The sequence below is a fragment of the Eubalaena glacialis genome, chromosome 7 (genome assembly GCF_028564815.1).
Source record: "Eubalaena glacialis isolate mEubGla1 chromosome 7, mEubGla1.1.hap2.+ XY, whole genome shotgun sequence".
NCBI lineage: Eukaryota > Metazoa > Chordata > Mammalia > Artiodactyla > Balaenidae > Eubalaena > Eubalaena glacialis.
Window position 1 is genome coordinate 58,934,011 of NC_083722.1, and position 27,739 is coordinate 58,961,749.

Sequence of the window (27,739 nt, forward strand, 5' to 3'; positions counted from 1 at the left end):
TAGGAAAGTATATAAATAACTTTTAAATCAGTTCATCATTTTTCTCGTCACTTTTTCTCTCAGCTCTATCAAAGACTGTGCAGTTCTGAGGTGTACAGCACTTTTCTTAAGACCTATAGCTCCCACAGCCAGAGAAATAAAAAAGGCAATTCAAACTTGAGAAAATAAAGAGGTAATTCAACCTCAAGAAAATAAAAAAGGTGATTCAAACTCATATTCAATCCAGTCGGATAGCTCTTGTTTCATCCTTACATCTAAGTATGCATCTCTAGAAAATACAGACATTTTCTTCTGTAGTTATAATGCCATTGACATGTCTAACAAAATCAGTGATAACTCCTACTAGTTCATATTAGAAATTCCCCAACTGTTTCAAAATTTACTTTTTACAATTGGCTCCCTCAAACTAGGGTTCCAACAGGGTTCCAACTAGGGTTCCAATATGTTGCCTTTGGTTGTTCTGCCTCTTAGGTTTCTTTGACCCCGGAAGTGATCATCATCACACTCTCCTTTATTTTTCCTCATGCCGTTGACCTGTTGAAGAAACCAGGTCAGCTGTCCTGTGGAATGTTCCACATTCTAAACTGGTCTTCTTGCTTTTTCGTGGTGTTACCAGAAAGTCGTTTAAATATGGATTCTTCTGCTCTTTTTGCAAGTTCCTTTAAATCCCTAGTTTTCAGGGAGTCTGGATTCTTAGAACCTTCTGATCAGATGCCCCCTTTGCAGACAGTGGGAGAATCCACGGCCAGGAGTCTCTGGAGCAGTGTTTCCCGAAGTCATCTGAGGACCATCATCACATCTCACCCAAGTTACTGCAACAGTCTCCCACCTTGTCTTGCTTATTCTTTTCTTGTCCTCCCCTCACCACCACCCCCTCCCTCTCTTCTCATGACATCCAGCACCATCTTTCAAAATGGAAGTCAGACTCCTCTCTGCTGAAAACTTCTCCAAAGATTACACTTGGAATAAAAGCCAAAGGTCTTTACCATGACCTGCCTGGCTCCAGCAGATCTGGTCTCTGCCAACCTCTCCACACTATCACCTACTATATCTCCCCCTTGCTTAATGCACCTTCTTTTGTCTCCTCAAACACACAGAACTCTTTTCAGCTTCAAGCCTTGGCAGTTGTTTGTTGATTCTATCTAGAATGCCTTTCCCTCAAGCATCTGCGCGGCATGCTTCTTACCATCATTCAGCAGGTCTCAGTGCAGAGGCAACCCCAGAGGGCCCTACCTGCACCCCAACCAAACAGGCCACCACCACTCACACCCCAATTTCAGCATTTTACCCTATTTATTTCCATTATAGTACTTCCCACATCTGGAACTGTCTAATGAGTTATTTGTAATTACTTATTATCTTTCATAAATCTGTTTTATTGTTTTCTTAAGACTTCCCCCAACTTGATGTTTCCCATGTAATAATTTGCTTGTTTATTGCCTGTCACTTTCCCTTTGAATGTAAGCACCATGAGAGTGGGGAACTTCCCTGTCTTATATCTCCAGCACGTAGCAATTGCTCAGTAAATCTTGCCAAATAAATGAATACCAAAAACTAGCCAGATTGCTTATATACAGGATAGATTCCTAGGCTGCAGTCTCTAAGTGATTTTTATTATGTTAAAAATTGCTATAAAGTATATGCTATAAGAAGAGCTAAGCAAACCTCACACTTTATATTTCTTAAAAATCAGAATTAAATAATATTCTTCATATTTTCTAAACATATATTTTAGAAAAAAACCCCAATATTCTCTATCTTTGTAACCACCATATTTCTTATATATAGCAAACAATCCAACAACAAAATGACTTATTTTCCCATTGCTCCAAAGCTAATATGCTCTCATTATTTTATAAAAAGAGAAAACTATATGCATTATTGTACATTCACTTAATTGATTTTTCACAGAAGCACCACTATAGCACAGTTGAATATTTGCAGTACAATCATTATGCAATTTATATATCAAGAGAGAGGTCATAATTTATTCAGTATTATCCCTGGTAATTATTATTGAGCACTGTAATTTTCAATACTTAAAGGCAAGTGTGTTCTCTGAATCCAACAAAGGAAAAATACTCACTAATAGAGTAAATTAACATAATGGACTCTACGAATTAAGCTAATGACTTGTTTCTAAGTCTGCAACACAAAAACCAATGAAATATAATAGATTAGAAAATTACCACCTTCATCACTGTTGACTGACAAAATCACAAGCACAATTCTGTAATCACTTACTTCCATCAGTAATTTGAATCCTTCTCTTTTCTTGATTTCTTCTACTAGGTACCTAAAAAAAAGTCACAATAATATTTACAATCTGCAATCTAAAAATTCCATGAACATGGCTGACATACAATAAAACTATAATTTCTGATGTAGAGACAAGGCTTAGAAATAAGTAAGGGTACATGTACAGGCACAGGTTTGTATTTAGACAGATACACCTGAGCCTACTGCAATCCACTGGGGCCTGAGTAAAAAGGTACATCTCTTTGATGAGATGATGTCTATCTTACATGTTAGCATCAGACTTCAACCCAAGTGTGAAAGCCACACAAAGTAGATTGGATATATATCTCATTCATATTCTAGATGGGGATTTAGCTTAGGTACTTAAATTATCTAGCTGGCTTGGGGGTAAAAGTTTTTGGTGTGTAGTCTTGCCTGTGTGTTCTTTTAAGATCAAGGAAGTGCAACACCATCCTTCCCAAGGCCAGGCCAGAGGGAAGAAAGACTGATCACTGGTATCATGCTAAAAGTAAGTAGGTTGTAGCCATTGATAGAATGTCTATGAAGTTATCTTGAATGTCAGGGAAAAAAGAATTATCATGCCATAAGCAAAGGGCACAGCTATATGAGATATGGAATGTGATGGAGAAAAGACTAAAATGACATTGAGAATGTAGAGTAAATTAGCACTGACTCTGCCCCACTGGGCTTGGTTATTGTCTAAATAAAAAGATAAACCTTCTGAACAATTGGCCTTGAAAACTAGTGATTTGTTCATGAGCTTTGAAAAGTTCATAACACTTGACCTAGTATTTCAAATTTGGCGGTCAAATGTAAGGAAATGATCGGAGGTGCTGACAAAAATGTACTTTCCAGGGTATTTTGTAATTTTATATGTTATAGCCAAAAAGAAAGGAAGGAAGGAAGAAAGCAGGCAAGCAAGCAAGCACTGGCTTTGAAAATCCTGTCTGGTCATATGGAATTATGGTACCATCATATGGAATTGATTGTGTAACTAAATTACATATATTCAATTAATATTTAAGGGCAACAAAGAAATGCTCCTCTTTGGACCTCAGTTCCCTTACCTGTAAAACTGGAATAACACATTCTGATTTTCCAATCTCAAAAGGACGTTGTAAAAAAAATAAATTAAATCATATGTAAAAAATTGTATAGAATATAAACTGTGGAAATGGGGGATTATTATTACTATGTTTATTTACTAAAGGACATTCTAGAATGTGGATATGGAATACACCAGTTAATGGGATGAAGTTCTTTTTTCCCAAACAATTTTTTTAGCTTTTTGCATAAGGTTAAGTATTGGTGCTTAGCATACAGATTATATCATCTTTAAATAATAAAATATCTTAAAAAATCCTATCGGTATTAACTGGATAATATTAATCTTTTATTTTGAGCAATAATGTTGTGACACCACACACGTGCATGTGCGCGCGCACACACACACACACAGATTCACTGAGTATTTGATGTTCTTTCTACATACTCCTTTCCCTGAACGTTTTTTCAGGAGATGTCATGTAGCTGTAAAGTTTTTACACCATTAGCATACTGCCTAACTTTCGGTAAAAGCAATTCCAATGGTCAATAAACATTAGAAAAGATGCTCAAGATCACTGGTAATCAAAGAAGTGCAAATTAAAATAACAATACTAAACCTGTTGCCCACAGGACACTGGAAACAAATTTAAAGAGGGACAACATCCAGTGCTAGTGAATGTGATAGACAGCTGCTATAAACCTTTCAAAATTACTAATACTCGCGGCTTCTGATCCAGCAAACCACTTATGAGATGCTGGTCTACCAGGAAAACCTCATCAACACTAAGACAGATAGATAGAGAGATAGAGAGAGAGAGAGAGAGAGAGAGATAGAAGCATACACAAATGTTGCTGCATCTAAACCTACATGTGCATGCGTATGTGTGTGTATTCCATACGGAATAATTAGAAACAAGATTAATATCCAGAAATTGGCAAAGGGTAAAATAAAATGTATTATAGCAACACATGTACTACGATGCAGCTATTAAAGAGAATGGATTATATCCACTTCAATTAAACCACAGGGATGATCATGATGTATTAGTAAGAGATGAAAGCAAGGGACTGAGGAATGTAGATAATATGATTCTGCTTTTTAAGAAAATGTAAAAAAAAGAAAAAGCATAAGTGATCCCTCTCCACATGTATATATGAGCATGGAATGAAGTATGGAAGACCACATCCTAAAGACATCCTTGATGTCTACCTGAGGAAGCGAGAAACAGGACGCAATGGGGAGGTAGGGACTATTTACTCTCTTTTTATATCTCTGCAAAGCTTCATAGGTGTGGTTACTCATAATTTTTGAAAAGGAAATTAATAAAAGAAAAAAATACAAATCATAAAGCAAAATAAATAGACATATACAATCTTTATCTATACAAGGAAAGCTTCATGAACCCTATTTTTTCTTACCTTTTCAGGCACAAATATAACGGCAATCTGCTAACTCAGTGCCATGATTCCATTCAGAGGGGGCCTGCACTAATCCTGGATACCCCCAGGCTATGAAATCCAGGGAATGACTCTAGAAGATTCTAGTTCTGCAGTTGATCAACTTTGTGATTCTAGGCAAACTCCTCAGACTCCCTGAGCCCTCCTCAGTTTCCTCATGCACGTAATGGAGATGTGGAACTAGATTTGTAAAATCCTTCCCCAACAGATTAAGACTGTTAAGATGAAACTTAGACACACTGCCTGTAAGTCTCAGTTTAAAATATCTGTCAAACTGGCTAACACTGCTCCTGGGAGAAAGGCATCCTAAGGCAGAGCTGAATCATTTCAGTTAAAACTCTGCTCTTTGCTAACCACGTGGATCTGGGTTTTGTGTCTGATCAATGCCCCCATGCAGTCACTCTCAGAACCTGTAAAGCCCAGTGTAACAAACACTTCAACTGAACTGAGGGTGGAGGTGATTTGGATAAAGAGTTATAACAATAATAAAAGGTTTACACCAGAGTTCCCAAACTATGTTCCTTGGTATACCGTGTTAATAGGTTTCCCACATGAAAGGGTTCCATTCAAATAAATTTGAGCAATGCTAGGCATATCTGTTAGATTGCTTTTGCTTAAAATTAGAAGTGTACTTGGCTTAATTCATGAGAACATTTATTGAGCTGGTTGGAAAGTTCAGTAATGTCACCAAGAACCAGGTATTTTCTATTATTTCAGCCTGCCATGTTCAGAGTGTTAGTGAATTCACTTGTGTTCACAAGATGGCAGCCACAGCTCCACACATCACATCCATATGTGACAGTGTCCCAGGAAGAAAGAGAGGAAGCTGGAGCAAAATGCATTTTCTCTTAATTTCTATTTAGGTAAGAACATTTTCCTCAGAAGCCTTCATAGAATTCTTCCTGTATCTTATTGACTGAACCTAAGTCATATATCCATTCCTAAGCTAATGATTGGCAAAGGGGATAGGCTTAGGCCAATGTTCCCAGCTGGAATATTGCTATCTATATAAAATTGAGGTTCTGCTGGCAAGGAAAAAGGAAGAATGGTTTTTGGATGAACAGTCAACAATGTCTGTCTACTGGCTAAAGTTTAAAATGTTTCTATATTACAAGACCCTCAGAGCCTTTAATGTGCTAATGAACACTTTGAACCTCCAAGACGGGACCAATGTATTGGTTAGCATTGTCCAAACATATTTGACTGTGGAAACATTTTTTGGAAGAGCATCTATTAAGATCTTCTGGAAGTCTATTATCCCACGGAGCGTAGGTTCAGAAATGCTAGCATAAAGTGTCTCTTCTATAGGGTACCTACCCTCTTCTTAAATAAATGCTTAAATGAAAAGAGTTTTGGGGGAGGGGATCCAAATAAGGTTTAAGTCACTTCTGCCTACATTCATAGGATGATTTATTCCTTGCAACTTTTCAGTATATGGAAACAGCCTAAAGATAAAATACATTAAAAAAAAAACTCTATTCTTATCTGATACAAGCCAGAAAAAAAAAGATATACATTGAGTTTTTTGATAAAACTCAGGAACCATAAAACACTTCTACCAAAAGGCATCCAGGTAAATGGGTTCAAAAAGCAACAATAGTGTCATAAAATTCACAGTCCTTCCCACTAAGCTTAGCAAAAAGAGAGAAGAGAGAACAAAATACACATTAGTAAGTTTTCACCAATCCTACTGGGTGAAAAACTCATTTTATTAAGATCCTGGCTTAGTTTTGAAATGTACATTAATGAAATCTTGCTCTGAAACATTTCCCTCCTTAGTTCCATGAGTCCATTTAACAGTTGTGCATTTCACTTGCCCTTTTGCAGGACATACATTCCTTTCCAGAAATAGCCTTTCCAATCCCTTTCTCAATTCACCAGCCACTTGGAGTCTCCCTGGAGCGCTCTGGACCAAGTGCCTCTCCCAGTCTCATCTCATGTGAAATTTCTTCTGATGCAATGGAACCTCCCAGAACTCCTGGGATTTTTTTCCATATGCTTTCTGTATGCTCTGCATATATGAGAACACATTGCATGGCATGTGTGATTCATCACAGATACCTACATGCTACATTTTACAGCATTGTGATGTTTTCAAAATTACAAATATAAAGAAAACAATGAAAACGTTGGCCCTTCTATAGTCTTCTAGACTCTCTCCCTCTCCTCACCTAGAGAAATACACTAGCAAAAACTTGCCTTGTGTTTCTGCTTACCTTTTCCATACTAGTACCAATAAATCCCTCAGTATTCATGCAAGTCAGTGAAATGAATTCCATCTGAGAGATTACAGAGATTGTGTGTCAGAGGAATAGATAAATGATACACTGGAGACCTAGCAACATAGCAGAATGGGAGTTCCTGACCTGTTTGTTGTTCTTGAAAAGACTTACGTACATGACTCTTCTAGATTTGCTTTAAAACTTACCCCTTAGTGAATATCCATTTAACTTGAGTGTTGTAACAAAGGCCTACAAGGTGCCCTCAGCAACCAGTAGCCCTGGGTATTGTAACACATTTTCAACTTTTCTAACTAGATATCAGAGATCACAATCACCTTGTGCCCGAAATGGTGGTTTTAAACCTCAGCCTTCTGGGTTTCAATTATGCTTAATAATCATATGCTGCTTTAGGTTCCCAATGTCACTGGTTTTCCAACAACCAAAGGAGAAAGCAAGTTTTTTGTCATTAATATTTCTTGAGAGAAATGTTCTCTCATCCATTGGAATGACAAGGGTCAAATGGAAATTAGGGAAAGCCTTAGAGATCTTCTAGGAACTAATTAGTCCCTTCTTGCTGGATTTCTGACAACTCATAAAATAGGAATCATTGTCCTCTTGAAAAGGTCTGCTCTTGCTTTCCCAAGGGAAGAGGGAACATCTGATCAGGGCGATGGCTGTCCATTGGTCCATCAAAATCTGGTCCTTAAATCTTAAGGTCAATATACAAATTTTAAAACTAAGTTCCATTCAGATTCAGGAACATGGAGATGTTGTTTCTATGGAATCAGTGCAATCCTTACTGCAATATGCCAGGGGAAAAGACTTGCACAGCCTTCTCTGTGTTTAAGAGACCTGACCTAGGTAGGGCCTGTGGGAATGGACATCTTATCTACCTCAGGCGGCTGATGACAGATGTGTACCACAAATAGTAACACAATTGTCATCTGCAGCTTTAATTTGCTAGAGTTGTTATCTACTGGAGAAAATCATACTTCTTGGAAACAAAACAGTGTTGGTCTGATGTAGAAATTAAGCCAAATAGAGTCTTTTGACAGTGGATGAGAATCATTTTTATTAGGTAAACTCTAAAACAAGTGGCTGCAGGTCAGTAGGCTTGATGAGAAATGGTGTTTTAACTCTCACCAGCCAGTGGTTTGAACCGATTATGCTGGCTCATATAATCAATGGTAGTATAGAGTTAGTTTGTACTGGCTAGTGAGAGCCAATTTTTAAATAATCAGAAATTTACCAGCCGCGACTGTTGGTAGCTTGCAATTTTCCACAGTGGGAATATTTACACCATGGAAATTGGCAGACATTACAAATTGGGGCCTTTTTCCCCTCCTGAGAAACAGTTTACCAGTGCACAACTGCACGTAGGCTCCAACTAATAGAACAGACCTCAGAATTCAGAAAATGTTTCCTCTTTCGTAAAAAGCAGAACCACATTCAATTTGAAAAGACATAAAATAATGAAAATAAAGCACTTGTGTTGCTAATGTGAAATAATTCTTAATCCCAGAGAAACGTTCTCCAAGTTTATAATTTCACATTCATTTAGGCAAGTGACATGCCTAAAAGGACTCTTCCTTGGCACCTGTTACTGGGGATGGGGGAAGAGGATGGCTTTTGCCCACCCCAGGAATGGACTGTCAGAGATCAAGAATGTGGAAAGTTAAGGCAAGAAAACCATTATGACTAACGGCATGACAGAAAAGGGATTATTTTAAATATAGGTCACAGAGTCTGCAGTGATGCTCACTGAAATGTTAATTCAATTCAATTCAACTTGACAAACATTTACAAACAATGTGCTGTTGAACTGAATTGAAATGTTTACATTTATCCTCCTGTGATATATCTCTGCAAAATTAGGAAGTAACCTTAGACTATAAATTAAATTCCACCCTGAGATGAATGCTAACTTTGTAATAAACACGATCATCAAATATTTACATCTAGCCTTATTTCAAGACACCTGTCATCGAATTACTTAGCAGCTTTGATAAAATAATGCAGAGTCTACCGTACTTAAACAGTATGAGAAAAATACAAACAAGGGAACAGAGCTTTCTGAACTTTTAGTTTAATGGGCAACTGTGAATATTTACAGTAGACAGTTTCATGTTTTCACCACTGTGTAGTTATCTCCCTACTTCTGACGAAGGCACTTTATCCCTGCTTCTAACAGAGGTACACCCCTCACCCAGTGTCAGTATATTCTATATACGTAGAAGGAGTCGACAGTCTTCCCAGTGCCAAGGGAGAGCATGTGACTCAATATCACATTTCCCTGGCAACAGTGATTGATTCAGATATGGACATTTGCCTCATTCAAAAGGAATTAAAACTTTCCTTGGGATTGTTGAGAAAGGAGCACTCTTTCCTTTTGACCTTGAAGTTGAACCTGGGAGGCTATAGATCTGACCCTCCTGGCAGCTACCTTCCTACAGAGGAATAAACTGAACATGGAGGAGAGCAGACCTGATTGATGGACAGAGATTAAGGCCTGGTGATCTTGTTTAAGCCCCTAGAATAAGCCATTCCATAGTCATCATTACACTGGCTTATCAGTAACATGAGCAAATAAATTACCTTTCTTTGTTTATAATGCCTTTAATGAAGGTTTCTGTTGCTTACCAACAGACACAGTATTTACAGATTTTTCAAACTACTTTTTAAACCAAAATCACCAGAATTGCTGACTTCTAATAGTCTTCTGAAAGTGCCAAAGCCGTCTTTTTCCCTGTCCTTATATCTAAGCCCTTCGCCATGTAACCTTGCAGTTCTTTCTGCCTCTTGACATTGAGTTTGGCCATCTGACATTGAGTTAGGCCATCTGATCTCCTTTGGTCACTGGAATGCTAATAGACATGATGCAATCAGAAGCTTAAAGTATGCTTGCCTTCTTGGGCTTCTGTTACCACCATCACAAAACCAGGCTCTGGCTGGCCTGTTGGTCCAAGGAAGATGCAAGACATTGCAGGCGGGAGACCCAGACCCTCCTCCTACCCCCACAGCTGCCGCAGGATGAGATGAAGCCACTCCAGCCAACTTGCAGACCTCTTAGAATAAACGATTGCTGCTTTAAGATACTGGGTTTTTAGACAGTCCTCAGTGATGCTCACAGCATCACTGTCACACAGAGAGGCGCACAGAGCACCCATACCACTTCCCTATAGAGAGAGGAAATTGTTTAAATCTCTCAGGAGACACTGCAGGTTTTTGCAATTGAAATATGAACAGGGAGTAAAGAAGGAGAGATTATCCAAACCAGAGATCACAAACTCTGATGCATCTAGTGGCCAAGCAAGTAAGAAAATAATAACTAATAAAACCCATACAGCATGTGGCATATGCCAGGCACCATCCTCGGTGTTTTACAAATATCAATTCATTTAATTCTACTAACAGTTGTTTGAGTTCGAAGCTGTTGTTACTTCCATCTTACTGGGATGCAATGGAGGTAAAGCAAGTTTTAGCAACTTGCCCAAGTCACAAAGCTTGTAAATGGTGGAGCTAAGTTTTGAGTCCCGGCTATTAGCATTCTGTGCCACAGTAAAATAGGCTCAACAAAAACCAGGGGGCGTGGAGGGCACTGTGGGTCTCCGGAGTCAGGCATCACCATGTTCAGTGCCTTGTCACCAGGTGGGACTCAGAGCACTCTGATCTTTTGAGAGAAACCACGAATCTAGATTTTAGACAGTCTCCCTATTTAAAAATATTTGGAATGTTTAAATGTTTGATATTTTAAAACACAATCCAGGTTAACCCAATGGAGCTCAGGCCCAACAAATCACATTTAAAACTACATTTGGCCATGGCCTGCCATCCACACACACTGGTCCAAGCTTAGCAGCAGAGTCCTGCTCTGGTGGCAAGCACCCAGCACCTGTATCTCAAGAGCTTTTCTAGTGTCGTTGAAAGTGGTTTCAAAAGCTTTGTCCTTACGTTACAAGAAGGCAGCAATGACGGTGCTTCCACATCATCTTTACCTGTATGTCTTTCCACCAGCCCCACATTCTCACAGACTGTCTTTTCGGGTCCCTGAAGTCACCAGGATCTCTCCCACACCCAGAGATTTGGGCCTGGTGCTCCCTCCTCCTGAATCAATCTTCTCCCATTTCTTCATTGGGTCTTAGTTGAATGTCACTTCCTCCAGGAAACCTCTGCCAACATCCCTCAAGAACATACTAGGGAACCCTCCCGAGTGCTTCTGGAGCACCGTGTACCTCCCTTTACCCAAAACGAGGTGCACCTGTATTTTATCTGCTTTGTCACTTGGATGTATCTCTCACTAGGTTGGGATGCTGGAGGGCAGAGGGTAGAACTGCTTTGTTGGCAATTCCTAACACATACTAGGTACTGAGAAAATGGTTATTAGATGAAAGAAGGAATACATATATGGAAGAACATCTTTCTATTAGACACCCATGGACACACACACACACACACACACACACACACACACACACAGAGCAAGTACCTAGATAAAGCAAGAGCGCGATTAACTTTTTCTTCAAGGCCTAATGTGCCCAGGGCCTTCCAGGTCATCCAGAACTTGAATGCGTCTGGTCTTCTGCTACATTGGATAGACTTGTCTCCCGTGTCATAGCTGACATCATAGAATTTATCCTGTTGGAAGAGGTAAGATGCCTTGGCAGAGTAGCATTTCTTAAGAAGGTCCTTTCGGGAAAAAAAAAAAGGAAGAAAGACAAACTGTAAGACTGTCCATTTTAGAATGCAGTTGATTTCAAAAACACATGCCCACCAACAAAACCTGTATAATATTCTACCACTTTGTGCCCAAAGTATTTGGTCTCGCTCTGTGACTGCCCTACGTCAGGAACATTAGGTGTGTATTAACTTTGAGACACAGATGACCCATTGTGTTTTCAAAAAAACCAAAAACCCCTCAGAGTTGAGAATGCTAAGTCCATCTTCACAGTTGTATTGATGAGTATTAAGAAGCTTTGAAATGATCATATCATCATCTGTATGACATATGACATCAAGATGGGCCAATTTCTCAAGATGAAAAAAAAAATTTGTCTATAACTCACTCAAGGCTTTGTATTAGAAAAAAAAATACCCAACATATGGTACATACTTTATACAATTTCACAGGCAAAAAACTAGGCTTTTAAATCCAAATCCTTTTTTCAATTCATATCCATATTGAAAAGGCCAGAATTGACAGTAACCCAGAGATTAAAAAAAAAAAACCTGAGGAAAGAGCTTATGGAAGAGTCAAACAAGAACCAACATGTTTTAACCACCACTAAACAGCACCTACAATTCCATAGAATTGGGGGTGGGGGTTGGTCTCACACTGGTTTTATTTGCAACCAAATTCAATTTGCATTTACTGACTGGTTACTTCTCTCTATGATTTACCCTGGGTGACAATTTACCCTGTTTATTACCATTCTAGAGTCTTTACTTTGACCTCAAATTATTAGAGTTTAAGCCCTATTTCCTTCAATGTCATGTGGGATCTAAGAAATCCCAGGTATCCTAGCCAATCCTTCACAGCCCCACAATCCCCTGAGCATCTTCACTCCTAGAGAATACCCATTAGAACCTTCTGCTTCCCTAGCATAACCAAACTGCTCAACGCCCCTTAATCACTAGATCATGCCCCATTTGTATCTCTGTTCACACAATTTGCTTCTCTTTGTCTCTGTTTTAATGTATTTGACACACTTGAAAGAATAAATGCAGCATATTTATAAGTTGTGAAGTTTACTAACGCTGAACACAGTCGCCTCTCTTTCTCTAGGTCTGCCTTTCCTTTGGGTCCCATCTCAAGTTCTGCTTCCCCTCCAGCTTCTTTATCTGCCCATCCCGTTGGACTCCCTTCTTCTTTTCACATTTGACTGCATTTGTTGCCTTTGTTCCTGTGCTGCCCCTACTAAGTGAGCAGCCCCACATATTTTCTCCTCGTGAGGCCAAGCAGCTTCTTGAGGGCAGGAATCATTTCCTGTCCATGTCCACATCCACAGAACTTAACACCACTGGGCACAAAGACCCTCACTAAGCAGTTAGGGTGAGGACACCACCTCCCATATTCTGTACTTCTCCCACATCCCCCTGACATTTAGTATGAACAAAATAAACACAGATACAAGAACTTCTCATTTGGTGCATCTTCCAAACTTTAACAATGCAGAACCATCAGTGCTGTACAGGAAGCTACGGAGAAACTCCCCACAAGTCACGGAAGTCCTAGAAAATGATCCCTCCTGAAGAAAGAATATATTACATGCCTCATTTGAGTGATCAACATGTACTTAAAGAATAAGGACAAAATCTCAAGGTATCACATTCCAAACAAAAGCACATATTTGTTGTCTTAATAACAATACTGTCTTGCGTGGACACTAATCTGGGTATTATATGCTCCAATACCAGAAAGTATGATTCTATACTATGTAAAAAATGATACACCAACTATAGTCAAGAACTCCAAAATCTGGCTCATCCAGTATCCAAAAGTAAACTGATTTTAAAATAATAAAGGAATACTAGTAAGCCTTCAGCCTGGCTCTGATGGGTAATATTGGTAGACACAGGGGAAGAGGAGATTGCCCCGACCTGATCATTAAGGTAGAAAAAGCCCTTATTCTTTAATCTTTACTATAATTCTATCATCAATCTCTCAACTCTGATCACAGCTGCCACCACTGCATCTCCCTACCCTCAAAGGTCAGGAAATTTGGTTACTGCTTCCATAGCAACTACAGCCTGACCATATATTATAACATTAAAAGATCACTGCAGTTTAAGGACAAAGCATGCGTGTGCACGTGCGCGCACACACACACACACACATACCACACACTTGTACTTGCATCATGATTATAAATTTACTTTCATCAACCATGGAAGATTAAAAAAATTCCCAAAGCAGATGAACTTTGGACATGTCTTGGGCAAGTTTCAGTGCCTTCTGCTAGTGACTGAAAGGGAGAGGAAGCCCATCCATTAGAGGAAGACAAATGGCATCATCACAGACAAATGGAGAAGCGAAGAGCCCAGAAAGCATATCGCACGCAGAATGAGTGATTACCCTGTAGTCACGACACTGTTGATCTCGCTGCACTGAAAAATCCTCCTGTCTTGTGAAGGTTTCATAAAGAACAACTAAAAATATTTCGATATTTACTTTATCAAAATAAATGAAAACTTTCCTCCCAAAGTCCTTGCTTTGCATTTTAGTTTCTATCTTTGTATTAAAATGGATGAACTGTCTTTAGTTTTAAGACAGACATCAACTAAGAGAAGATGTTCAGATCTCCAGAGAAAACATTTTAGAATAAGTATGGTAAAAGTTAACATTTTTGAAAACATTTAATTAGTCACTGCTGTGCTGTCAAAGAGAAGGACCATGTTCATCTTGCTCATCTTTATATTCTTGATCCTAGCAGGACAGTAAATACTAGTTATCCGAATTCTAGAAAGAAGTATTCAATGAGAATGCCAATTGCTCCATATTGTGATAGCGTCTCAAACAGTTCTCAGGAATTAGGAGACATTGGGTTAGGATACACACAGCGACAAGTGAAAGAAATGCAATCAAAGTAACTTAAGCAAAAGGGAGAACTTTTATAGGCGCATATATTTAACAATCCAGTCATATATAACCTTCAGGCACAGTTGGATCCAGGATTAAATCTGCAATCTGTCTTTTTCCTCTTGTTCTGTTTTCTTCTGTATTGGCCTCACTCCTAAAGCAAAAAGCTGGGAGGAAGCCTTGGAACAGTGTCTTCCAGTAGGACCTGTGAGCCCAGGGGGAGGCTCTGTTTAGAGAGTGATGAGAAACGTAAAAGAGGTAGCCTCGGCTGGTGACGCTACCCAAGCCAAGAGACCACTGGCCTCCCAGCCTCAATCTCTTCTGAAGCCAGTGGGCAAGGGAGCCCAGGAAATGTGGTTCCCAGCAGTCAGGTCCCTTGCAGAGCAAAGCTGAGGAAAACTGGAGAATGAATTATACAGTAAAGAGAAATGACAAATGACAAGCACACTACATGAGTGCAGAAGCCACAACACTCCTTTTCACCTAGCATGTAACAGTCATGACCAGAGCTAACATTTATGGAGTCCTTACTGTGTGTCAGGCACTGTGCGTGGATGAACTCATAAATCTCGTAACAACCCAACGAGGCAGTTCTATTATTTTTCAATGCCATTGCACATGTGTGGAAACTGCAACCTGGCGAAGTTCAGTTAATGACATAAGATCATGTAGCTACTGAGTGGCAGAGCTGGGTTTCAAACCGAGGCTGCTAGGATTCAGGGCGTGAACTCTTTACCCATTATACTCTACTCTCTCTGCACTGGAGCTTAAATATTTGTGGAGGAGAGGGACCTGTAAAAGCTCATGAAGAGTTCTTGAACATGGCAGCAGAGAATATACCACAACAGAGGTCAAAGCAACTCACATCCTGTTTCAGATTCTTATTTTGTTCCTGTAAATACGACTTCTAGTCTTACTAGTGTAATATCTTCTCTGTAAAGCATTTTGAGATTTTTTCTAAATACCTGTGACTGGTGATACTTAATTTATCACCAAAAACACATCCTGGATTATGAGGTTACGTATTTTCATTGTCAAAATTAGCTAAGCCATCTTTGATATCTACAGGCCAGACCAGATTCTGCAGGCTTTTTCCAAGGAGTCAGTGACTACTCACAGCCCTCACTTCTTGCAATCATGTTTTTCAGCTTAACAAAATCTCCTAAAAACTCTTCCCGTATGGCTTTTCACATAATCTGTCCCATATCACCATTATTTACATGCAAGAAATTGCCTAAATGCCTTAGGAAATGGGTATATTAATCATCTTTGTACTAATTAAGTCATTCCAAAATTAGGTATTGAGGACTTTTATAACAAGCACTATGATGCCAGGAGCTTAGATATATAACCCCATGGAGGTACAACACATCTAGGCTCATACATGTTGATCGAATGTGCAAAACTAAATTTAGACTGTGAATAGCAGGAAGGCTTGGTTGCAATCTAGAATACAAAAGTGAATTTTTAACATGATTATAGCTTCTGATGTTGTCTTTATTTATTTACTGAGGAAACATTTTGAGAGCCTGAATATATGCCGAAAGCTGTGCTAGGCACTGGGGCTGTAGTGGTAAATGAGAACGTCACTATTCTTAAGAACTTTAAGGTGGAAATGGGAACGGAAAAACAGTCAGTTACAGTACAGAGCAAGATCAGGGGAAAGAGCAAGGTCTAAGGAGCAAGAAGGAAGGTCATCTTTCACTAACTTAGAGGCATTAGAGGCATTAGCACACACTACTCCCGTATTTTCTTCTGAAATGTCAATCTTCCTTAAATTCGCCCAAACTACGGGTTAGAATGAGTGGATTCGGAAATGAGGAGGCTGAACTAAAAGACATTTTTAAGAAATGCAACTTAATACTTTTAAGCAGTGATGGTACCTACAGGAGAGGGTAAAGTCAGGCTCAGTGTCTCAAAGAATGTGTAAGGGCTTCTATAAATAGGCAAGAAACATTTGATAGCACAGAGAACACTTGGCAATACCTCTGCGTGCCCTAAACGCATTTAAAAATAGTTCTATCAGGCTTCTCTCTTAGGACAGATGGAGATTTTCTGATCTTCCCCAGGCAACTATGAACATACCTTCTCTGTTAAAGATTATCTAAAACAGTGTTTTTCAGTCTTTGACTACAACCCACAGTAAGAAATTATTTTTCAATAGTGACAGCATCCACTCTAAAATACATGAAACTGAAACAAAAGTTTCTTGATAGAGTATCCATCATTTCCACATGAAATGCATACTGATATTTTCTATTCCATTTTATTCTCACTGTTCATTAAAAGGGAAAATAAAAGCCTGATGTGACTTACAGTTGACTATATAACTCAAGACCAACTAGTATGGTGGTTCTTAACCCAAGTTAATATTAGAATTATCTGAAGAGTTTTTTGAAAAATAGCAATGCAGCGTCCTTACTCCAGATCAAAAAATCAGAATCTTTGATGTGGGGTAAGGGCAATGCTATTTATTTAAAAAGCTTCCCAGGTGACCCCATTGTGCAGCCATGACTGCAAAGCACTGCTCTGATGGGTCTTGACCTTATGTTGAAAAATCCTGATCTAGAAGTTTTGGTCGGCATTACATTCACATTGAATCTAGAAAACTCTCAAGTGTCGAGTTTTCACCAAAGCATATAAACCAGGGTGATTATCTGCCTTATTTTTGTGCTGTGAGTGCCAATCATCAAAGTTTTATTTGTGTGTGAATACAAGTGAAGAATGACTTTAGTCCATGCAACTAAATAAAGAGCATACAGGTTTGATATGAATAATGCTGGAGTCTTCATCAGGGGGGAAAATGCTCCGAGCTATGAAACATATGTCCAAGGATTTGGTGTGGATGTGATGTGCAAAAAAACCCCACAACCTTAATCTATTACACTTTTCGATTAGCTAGGTGTTTGTGATGGGGGACAAAGATTCACTTGTTTTTGGAAGCTTAATCATATCAACATGGATACGAGTAAACCTCGCTCACTCAACTGAGATCTTGCATTACTCCCATCTCTGAGTTTCTACAATTCTACCTGATATATATGTATTGTCACACTTCTTGTTGCAAAAGGGAGTTAAGGCAGCTTACAAAAATACGATATGGTGGGATTAGAAGAGAAAAGGAGGAAGGGGAGGCAAGAGAGCAGGGAAGGTAGGAGGATGAAGGAGGTGGGGAGGAGGGAGAGGAGGAGGAGGAGGGGAGGACACGGGGTCCATTCCGACAGAAAAGGTGATGTGGAAACACGATGAAATGTGGAGTGACATCTGTGCACAAAAGGCACGCCAGGAGAATGAAAGGGGACAGATATTTGCCAAGGTCTCAGCACACCCGGTCCCACAGGCACAGCAAAAGCGTCCAGGCGTCACTTGCTGCTTCTGAGCGCTGAGACTTGACTGTGAACTGTCAAGTACGTCATGCTGCCCCATCGCCTCACTCATCATTCATCTGTAATTTGAGGATAATGACATTGTGTTGCATCCCACCTCCCAGGGATGGATATTCATGGCACAATGTTTAAGTGAATGTCTGGAAGAAAACATTTATTAACCCAAGACATATTTCTTCAGTCTAGATGGCTTAGTTGCCTCTCTCCAAAATAGGTGGACAGACATAGATGTAAATGAGGTCTTTCAAATTGGACAAAACGGACACCGAGCAAGTGTGCTGCTTTGGATGGGGGCTATGAGAGCGATTCTACAGCAGGAGCACAATATTAACAAAATCAATCTATGTCTCCAGCTTATTGCAATGCTGTTCACAGGGGCACGTTCAGCACCAAGGCTGCCAGCCTACATTTCTGGGAGTTTTAGCATCCTTGAGAGGCCTGGCCTCTGAGGCCTGGAGCACAGGTAAGAGATTGATTTTGCACAGGGAAATGCTACCCAGGGGGGCCATTTCTGAAACACTGTTCCCTGATTTTTGTAAAAATCCCATGAAAGGGTTGTTGGAAATTGTTGATATTACCATAACCATGGGCAATCCCACAGAACACTGGCTTAAATAATAGTTTGAAATGAACTAGGAAGCACTTGGTAAAAACCTCTGAATAGAACCTAGGATGTAGTGAACAAAAGCATTCTTTTCCCAAAGACTCATGATAAAATACAGAAATGTGCTTTTCCCACTGTACACATGGACATTTGTCCACACAGAAGAATCTGTGCATTCACATGTGTCCTCAATCTGGAGAGAACAAGGAAACAAGAAATGGCATGCACAGGGTGCCCAGCACATGGCTGGCAGCATACTGTGCACTTTTGGACATTCTCTCACTCATGGTCATATCACTTCTTCAAAATGGGAAGTGTCTCCATTTTACAGATAAAATAATGGAATTTCAGAGAAATTATGCAACTTGTCAAAGTCACACAGGGCAGAAGCAGAGGCAGAATTTGAACACAAGTCTTGCTGGGCATCAAGGGCCCTAGGTGGAGGGAGGTATGCACTGAGAAATCGTATTTAAGCCCAGAATTTCCTAGTCAAACCGTGGTCCCAGAGCGTGGGGAAGACAAAGTCCTCTCCTCTGGAGGTTCTAAATCAGGGATGGGCTAACGAGTTCTGTAAACAGCCAGAGAGTAAATATTTTCAGCTTTATAAGCCATGTGATCACTGTCACGGCTATTCAGCTCTGGGATTATAGCATGAAAGTAGCCATATGGGATCCTTAAATGAGCAGATCACACATTCTCCATTTCGGACTGTTTAGAACAGGTCAGAAATCAGGCAGTAACTGGGGTGAAGGCTTCACCCCGACTCTTACCCCGTATCCTCAAGCCCTCGAGCACACCTCTGCTCAGAACCTCTAGGAAGGCCCTGTGCGCTGACAGGTCCAGTGCCCAGAGGCACAGGAACTGCAAATGAACCACAGCTATCTTTCTTCTCCCGGCCTCCCCAAATCCATGAAATTGGTACAGTGATGAGGGACAGCATATCTTCTCTATGATTTCATGTAGCCTGGCACCGATGAATGACATTTTTGGTCCTAAATAATTAGGATAAATGCCCTGAATGTAAGTGATGTCCTGTCTCAAGGATGCCTAAAGCAATGGCGGCTTTGGGGGACATCCCCATGTAGGGAAAGTTAACCCCCACGGGTTCCCATCACTTCATTGTTAAACTCTACAGCCAATATCAGACTCTACAGTACACTGAAAATTGCTGGCTCCATGAAGTTAACCTCATCACCCATCAAGAGTGAGTCAATCCCAAAGCACAATCTTTTTAAATTAAAGAGACATATAAAGAACTTCACTCCCCTGGAGGTTTTCCTCTTGGATTTCAACTGAACCTTTTAAGTGAAAGGCATCCTATAACTCTCATAATGGGAAAATAAAATCTGTTAAAGTGACTAACCTTCTAACACTTGCTGTTGCTACCTCACTGGTAGAAAACAATCTTTTTCTTATTATGTATAAATTCCTGGTTCTCAGTAGTTATGAAAAAAGCTATGTATTTCATTGAATTTCACTACATCTCTGGCAAGTTGGATATTGAAATGGCACAAAGACGCTGACAATACTCTAAATGAATGCATTGGTATTTCTGTGACTGGGTGTTGAGGGTTTAATCCGCACTATGGTGCTGTCTAAAACTGGTAATAAAACAGAGGAATAATATGCCAAGATAAGATCCAAAGGACATATAATAGTGACATGTGCTACTCCGTGACAAGGGCATAATGAAATGTACTGGGGAGAGAGTAGCCTTATAAAAAAGAAGCCGTGAACTTCTTTCTGACAACTGCTGTGAGCTAGAAACGGGCAAGATGCAATCCATCTACCTTGTTCCATTTCAGTTTCTGGACCAGGTTTAAAACTCAGCAATCCATTAGTAAGTTGTCACAGCAAGAGATGGAAGACATTTATAGTACACAATTTAGGCTCTCTGCCTGGTTCCCAGGGACCCCTTACTTCCCTTCTCTCCCACAGAGATGGTCACATCATACCTTTCCCCTGCCGCATCCCCCTGGTCCCAGCTTACTGGACCAGAGGTGGAGAAGACAAGGGATTTGGAATGAACACTGCGAGATTCTAATTTAGCTTGTGTTCGTCTTTTGGGTAAAGATGTAAACATCATACTGTGAAGTGTCAACTTTTACCTGTCACATGAACTTAAAAACAAATAAAATTGTTATGAATTTCAAAATGATATCACTTTGGATATGCAAAACTGACACTTCACTTTTCTTTCACTGAAAACATTTCTGATTTGGAGCTATGTTTATTTCCAATGCAAACTATTTAATTGGGTCACTTCCAGAAAAACTCAAAGCTCAAACTGAGTGATTTCTCAGACCATGTAGACATAAAACATGGGCAATCGAGATTTTTCCTCTGAGAGTTTTCTTCCTCTTACTTTTTGTTTAACATCGTTGGGACATTCACAAATGCTGCTAAGGAGGGTTATCAGATAAAATACAAAACCACCTATTAAATTTGAATTATATACAAATTTCATATAAATTCCTAAAACCCAAAATTTTTAGTAAAAGTATTATGCCATGCAATATTTAGGATATACTTATAATAAAATATTACATGGCATTTATCTGAAATTCAAATTTCACTGAGCATCCTATGTTTTCAATTGCTAAATCTGCCGACTGAAGCTGAGGAGGGGACATCTGTTTCTGCAGTGTGGTCACCGCTGTCCTTGTGCTGACCACCTGACCATTTCTAGCTCTTTCCAGATGCTCTTTCCTGCTTACGTCTAAAAACCTGCCTTGGGCTGTGGTTGTCAGATCACATGAGTCATGCTCCTTGCTTCTTGACCCTATTTCCAGGCTCCCTTGTGCCCCCGGTTCATTTTCAGTCACTTTCGGTTGCTCTTCCGACCAGCCACTGTGAAGCCTACAGGAGAACTGGGGGTATCTCAGGCACTCTCATGACTTGGATATACCCACTTCCCATCTCTATTTAATTTCTGCTTTCCAGATTGACATGAGAGGTGGGGGAGAAGGGAGCCTTCCCAAATCTCTGAGCCTCACCTAGAACTTGGGCCAAGAAAGGAAAGAACACACATATTCTATTTACAGGGAAGTTCTGGTTTTTCTTGAACCCCCTGGGTTTGCTTATTCATATTTAATACTTGGTTCTTCTTCAAACACTCTTCTCCCCTCCCCAAACTTGAGGACTGTTTATCTGCTTGGGAAAGAAAATGCAAACTAAAAGTGGATGATAAGATGTCCTTTCAACTTTTGAGTTTAAAAGGTAAAATTTCATCACTCTTGATCTCTGCTTTCATTTTGATTATCTGACTACAATAAAACAAACCAGAATTTCATAACACATCTTAAGCACTTGGGAAGTTAAAATTACTTTTATAAATCACCGTTGGCTCGAAGAGTAAATCAACACTGTGATTATAGATTAATTGGGAAATAATTTAAATGAGAATACTCCAAAACAAAATTCAAGGAGCTGAGCCAAAACTGCCCTCAAATGTAAAATAACATTTTTGCAGAACAAAAACATAAAGAAGCAGGAGTAAATGAGTAACAATTAAATAAACAATAAAGATGTGACGTGAAAAAATAAATGCAAGAAGTGATTCTTATGGAGAGAAGATAAGGTAAGCAAACTAAGAAAAAATATTTTAAAAATTAAGACTTCAGGCAAGGAGATAAGGTAAAAATTAGATGAAAATGATGAAATGATATAGATTCTACTAATATACTTGAAAATCTCAATAAAATGTATTAAATATTTGAGAAAATGTTCTTGAAATTGATCAAGCAGAGCATGAAATTCTTAACAGTTGAATAAAAATGGGAAAATAAAGAATTATCTCCCTCCAAATTTCTGAACAAGAGTTTTATGATTGACTTTTCTCACCATTTCTAAAAGCTGATGATCTCTATGCTCTCATAATTATTCTAAAACAAATAAGACAGTTGAAAGCTGACAGTCAAAATACAATCCAACCAAGATAACATGCACACACACTCACGTGCATACACACACACAGAGTAGATTAATTGTATGTATATAGAGGCCAAAATCTAAGTATACAAATCCATTAATACATTAAAGCAATTTACTGCAACTAAATGAGGTTAATCAGTAATGTAGAAAATCAATGAACACACATCTAACTTTGTTCAGGAGTAAAATGATAGAACTACTTTATCAGATATTAAAAAGGGATATGGTAAAATTCAATACTCATTCCTAGATCATTTCTCAAGAGGATTTATACAGAATGTGTATCTTAAGGCAACTTTAATAAAATCACAAAGAAGATAAAAATGCCTTATATTTACTATTATTACTGAACATATTTTTGGAAATTTTATCAGTGCATTATAATTGCAACTGATATGAAGCAAACAAAATATATTAGAATATTAGATAGCAAACAAAATTACAGTTATATACTAATATTATTATATATTTATAAAATGCAAGAGAATAACTTGAAATCCCTCAGAACTAATATGAAATCTGGTAAGATAATGGTGGTCATAGTTAAACAAATGAATAATTTTAAATGAAGATTTTATAAGCCCAAGTGCCTCTGTTTTTTAGATAATGAGAGGGGGTAGGAATGGGTAAAGAAAGGAGATGCTAGTTATAGAAGCAAAATACACGAATCTGTATCGACACAGATAACAGTAACATATTAATATTCATCTATCAAGAAAATTTTAAATGATTTAACTTTGATTGGTGGGTATGAGTAATTTTTATATTCCTCATTATGCCTGACACCATGCTATTTTGATCCTACATTGCTTTAAAAATGGAAAGAAAATACCAATAACTGATATTTTAAAGGTCACCTCTGTTTCAATTAAGTTTTCTAGACCAGCTTCTTCAGCAGAGTTGTTCTTTCACTTGATCTACATTTCCAAAACACCTGCTTTTTACTCTATTACATAAATACAGGTATTATATTTTAATTATTTGCTTAAAATTTGTTTCTTACTATCCCTTGAGTTCACTTATGATAGGGAGCATGTCTTACTCAACCAACACATAAGAGGCTGCACACATTTGCAGGTGGAATGAAAGGGTGAGTAAATTAACGAATGCTCATCCCCACTGGCAGCACTTAACAGCAGCTGATTATTAAAAGGCCAAAGCCTGACATATATCAATTCTGGTAATAAAAGACTAGATGAACTTGAAATGCTCCTACTGAAAATAACAAGAAAGGCTGGAAAAAAACATAAAAACTGCATCTAATAAAAAGTGTAGCAGACCTACACAAGGCAGAAGTAAACTTCTGGGAGGTACAGGAGAGGAGTGGAGCTCAGAGGTGAGCCAGAGATGCTTCCACCCCAGGGGCATGTTCAGACTCAGAAGGGCAACTGCAACAAGAGCTAGAGTGGGGAGAGGTGAGGGAAGGGGGAGTGTGGCCTCCACGTGTGGGGACCTGGAGCATCACCATCACTTTTCCTCCTAGCAGGCACTTCATGGGCTTCAGGAAACAGAGTTCAAAGGTGGTCAATGTAACAAGAGCACTAAAGCAATCCTTTCTCTTGTTTAGGACCCAAAGGTCTCCACTGGAAAGAGAGGTCAAGATTATACTCTGAAGATCCAGAGAATCTTTAAGCATTGGCCCTGGACTGCTAATCCCCCCCAGATGCCCAGAGAATGAAAATAAAATCCTCTGTAAAGAAAGAGAGCTTCACTTCTAGTTTCAAATTATTCCTGAAGGTAAATTTTTAAATAAAATATTCAGTAAACCATCAAGGATTGTAAGGTACCTCTCTAGACAATATGAGAGCCAGGACTCACAGACTTAAGAAACAATAGGCATAGCACTTGTGGGAATCCAGAAACTAGAGTTAGCAGAGGCAGACTGTGAATCTATGTTCAGAATGTTCATGGAGATAAAAGCTGATCTTAAAAATGTCAGCAAGAACCTAGAGACCTTCTATACGTAAGAAAGATTCAATCTGATGCTACGAAACCAGAAAGACAATAATAAAGTAAGAACCCAAGGGTTAGTGTTAATAGCAGATTAGACAAAGCTGAAGAGAGAATTAGTGAATTTCAAATAGGCCCTAAAAATTATCCACAAGGAGACAAGGAAAGACAAAGTTATGAAACTTACAAACTAGAGTACGAGAAGAAACAGTAAGAAGGTTTAATATGCATTTAATTGGAGTGCCAGAAAAGAAAGGAGACAAGGTCGATAATTAAATGGAGAATTTTTAAAACTTATGAAACATGTCAATCTTCAGATTCAAGAAGCACAATGGAGTCTAAGCAAGAAAAAACAAACAAAATATATATTAATAACATTATAGATAAATGGCAGAAAATTAAAGAAAGCTAGAAAATCTTAAAGGAAGCCAGAGAAAGAAGTTATTTTGCCACCAAAGGAATGACAGTTAAGTAGTTAACTTTCTAATACACAATGCCAAAAGACAAAAAAAAAAAAATCATTAAAGTTCTAAAGGAAAATTCCTGACAGAATTCTATCCCCAGAAAAAAATGAAATAAAGACATTTTCAAAGAAGCAAAGTGTAATAGAGTATGCCACCTTTTGATTCATTAAGAAATTCCTAAATATGATCTTCAAGAAAAAGGAAAATTATACCAGATGGCACCTCTGGGACATAGCAAGCAATGAAGACATGTACACAAAAATGTTTGTAGCAAAATTTTGTAAAATCCCCGAATTAGAATAACTCAAATGTTCATCAACAGCAAAATGGATAATCAAATGGTGATTTGCTCACGTGGAATAGTATAAAGCAGAAAATGAATAACCCTGTGATTGTGCAACTCGTGAATGAATCTTACAGACGTAAGGTAAGTTTGAGTAACAACAGTAACAAAGCCAAACCAAAAAATACATACTGCATGATTCCATTTACATAAATTTCAAAAAGGCAAAAGTAAACTATATTATTTGAGAATGCATAACTACAAAGCAAAACTAAAGAGAAAAGTTAAAAAGTCAGTAACAGCAAGGAGCACATAGGGGATTTCTGGGTTTCTGTTCTTTGTTTTAATCTGTGTGGGAATCACCTGATTATTCTTTTTAAAAAAATAAATGAAATAAATGCATTTCATGCATATTTTATATTTTCCTTATATTTCATAATAATTAATTGAAAAAATACCAGTATCTTCTAAACTCCCAAATAGCCCTTAGAATGAACTACCAGAGAAGATTCTAATTCCTTTTGCAATTAACAAAACTTCCTAAATTATGATTTTCCATCAGCATCATAGTGACCTAAAGGCAAGTATGTTTGCTGAGTAAATGCACGTGTGCTTGCATGCACGCGTTGTATGTAACTTCAATATATAAAATATGGCAATGATTTTACAGAGTTTCTGTTTTTCTACTCAGTCCACAATTAATTCCTTTATTATATGCCAGTAACAATTTCTGTACAAATTAGTGTTTAAGTACAACAGCTAAAAATCTATATAAATCTATATTTACCACCTCTGAGTTATCTATAAAATTAAAATACTTCTCTTATTCACATGCACTTGTATCTGCATTTTGAATTGCCATGGAAGAAAAACCTACAAAAAAATGGACTCCCTGAAATTATATGGCCTTGAAACAACAAAGCTAGAAAGCCTAATTAGGAGTGTCAGATATGTTTTTAGATATCTTCCTTGGAAAACAACAAATATGACAGCTAGAAATGTGCAAAGGAAAACAAATGGAACGATTTATGCCAAGAAGTCAAAAGGGGCTCAAGCGTCACACCAGAGAGTACAAATAGAAGAGAAAGCCTTGGTGTAGTGAGTTAATAGTAAAAAATAAAATAAAGGCAAAAGGCAGATGCTTAGAATATTTTAAAAATGCTAAAATCAAATTTTAGCCTACCCACTGAGGCAGGTGTAGCTTGCTACTTATGGCATGCATTTTTCCATTAGCTTCTTTCCAGGTTTTCTTTTATGCCCTAATCCTTATGTTTCTTGTTTTTTTTTAGATTTTAACTTATGTAATCTTCCTGTATTATGGGACCCTAATCAGTTTTGTTACAAGGTAAGATAGAGAAAATTCAATCTGTAAGTAGAATCCTCTTTTTGGGATATTCTTCAACTGCTAGTTTTTGTGGAATCAGAGATGACAAAAGGACACAAAGGTAGAATTTCCTATTTCTTCCCTCTTGGTCATTTCTTAGCAAATCTGAAGTTTTCTGTGATGAATGGCAGAGAAGCAAATGTTGCAGTCCCATAGACATGGGATGGCTGTTATGAAGAACGAATTCTTTACCTGGAAGGATATCAGAGAAATTCCCATATTCTTCGGGTTCTCCAGAAATTGACAGGCAGATGATATTAAATGCAACCATGGGCAGCACCCCAACTCATTCAAGTCAAACTGATGAAATAAATGTAGCTCAATCAGTAGGACCAGGTGGCAGCCACCCAAAGGTTTGAAGGAACTCAAGGATGAAATTGGAAAACTGTTGGCCAAGATGCTTGATCTAGCATTACAAACAGCCACCACCGTCACCCTGTCAGATTGTGAATGTCATTCTGTTCATTAGAAGGGGTCAAGAGAGGACCCGGGAGCCCTGGAAAAGCAAGCCTCTCTTCCGCTTGTCCAGTATCCAATAAAGCACAGCATCATTAGACACTGAAACAAAAATAACTTTCTAGGGGAAAGACAATATGGTTTCTGCAAAAAGGAAAGCATGAGTCACTGATTTATTATTGGTCTCTGAGGCATGTAGATAAAAGGCCAAATGTTGGCACAGTTTAGGGTAGACTTTTTCTAATCACCAACATGAAATGGGATGTAAGGAGATAATGGACATCCCAAACCATATGGATAAGACAAGCAATTTTTACACTCCCTCAAAAAAAAAACCTCTATGTACTAGCAAGAAGGGATGCTCTGAGACTTGAAAGAGATCAGGTTGCGATGATAAAGGATCTACTGCCAGTAACAAATTTAAAATATTACCATTTGATAGTATTGGAAAAAGATACAAAGTAATTTCACTCCAGGAAATCTTTTTATTGAGCATGAATCGAGTGTCAGGCTTTGTACTAAGTAGTGGGAGTACAGCAATGAATAGACCCCTTCTGCTCTCCAGTAACTCACAGTCTACCATATAGATGATTCCAAGAACCAAGGGATAGGTTCTCTGTTGGGACTTGTGCCCATTTATGACATGATGGCAACTATCGACTGGAATCAGATAGTACAATCATGATCATGCAATAACACATCCCTCAGAGCTGCAGT

General features: G+C 38.5%; 1 protein-coding gene across 1 annotated transcript in view; it reads right to left on the minus strand.

Annotated features, from left to right (window-relative positions):
• GADL1 (glutamate decarboxylase like 1) overlaps positions 1 to 27,739 on the minus strand; it is a 144,246-nt gene that overhangs the window by 81,407 nt on the left and 35,100 nt on the right. Inside the window, exons 11-12 of the mRNA XM_061196452.1 lie at positions 11,473 to 11,672; positions 2,245 to 2,296 (exon numbers count right to left, since the gene is read on the minus strand). Of these exons, the coding sequence (XP_061052435.1) occupies positions 2,245 to 2,296; positions 11,473 to 11,672 (252 nt within the window). The remainder of the gene's footprint in view (positions 1 to 2,244; positions 2,297 to 11,472; positions 11,673 to 27,739) is intronic.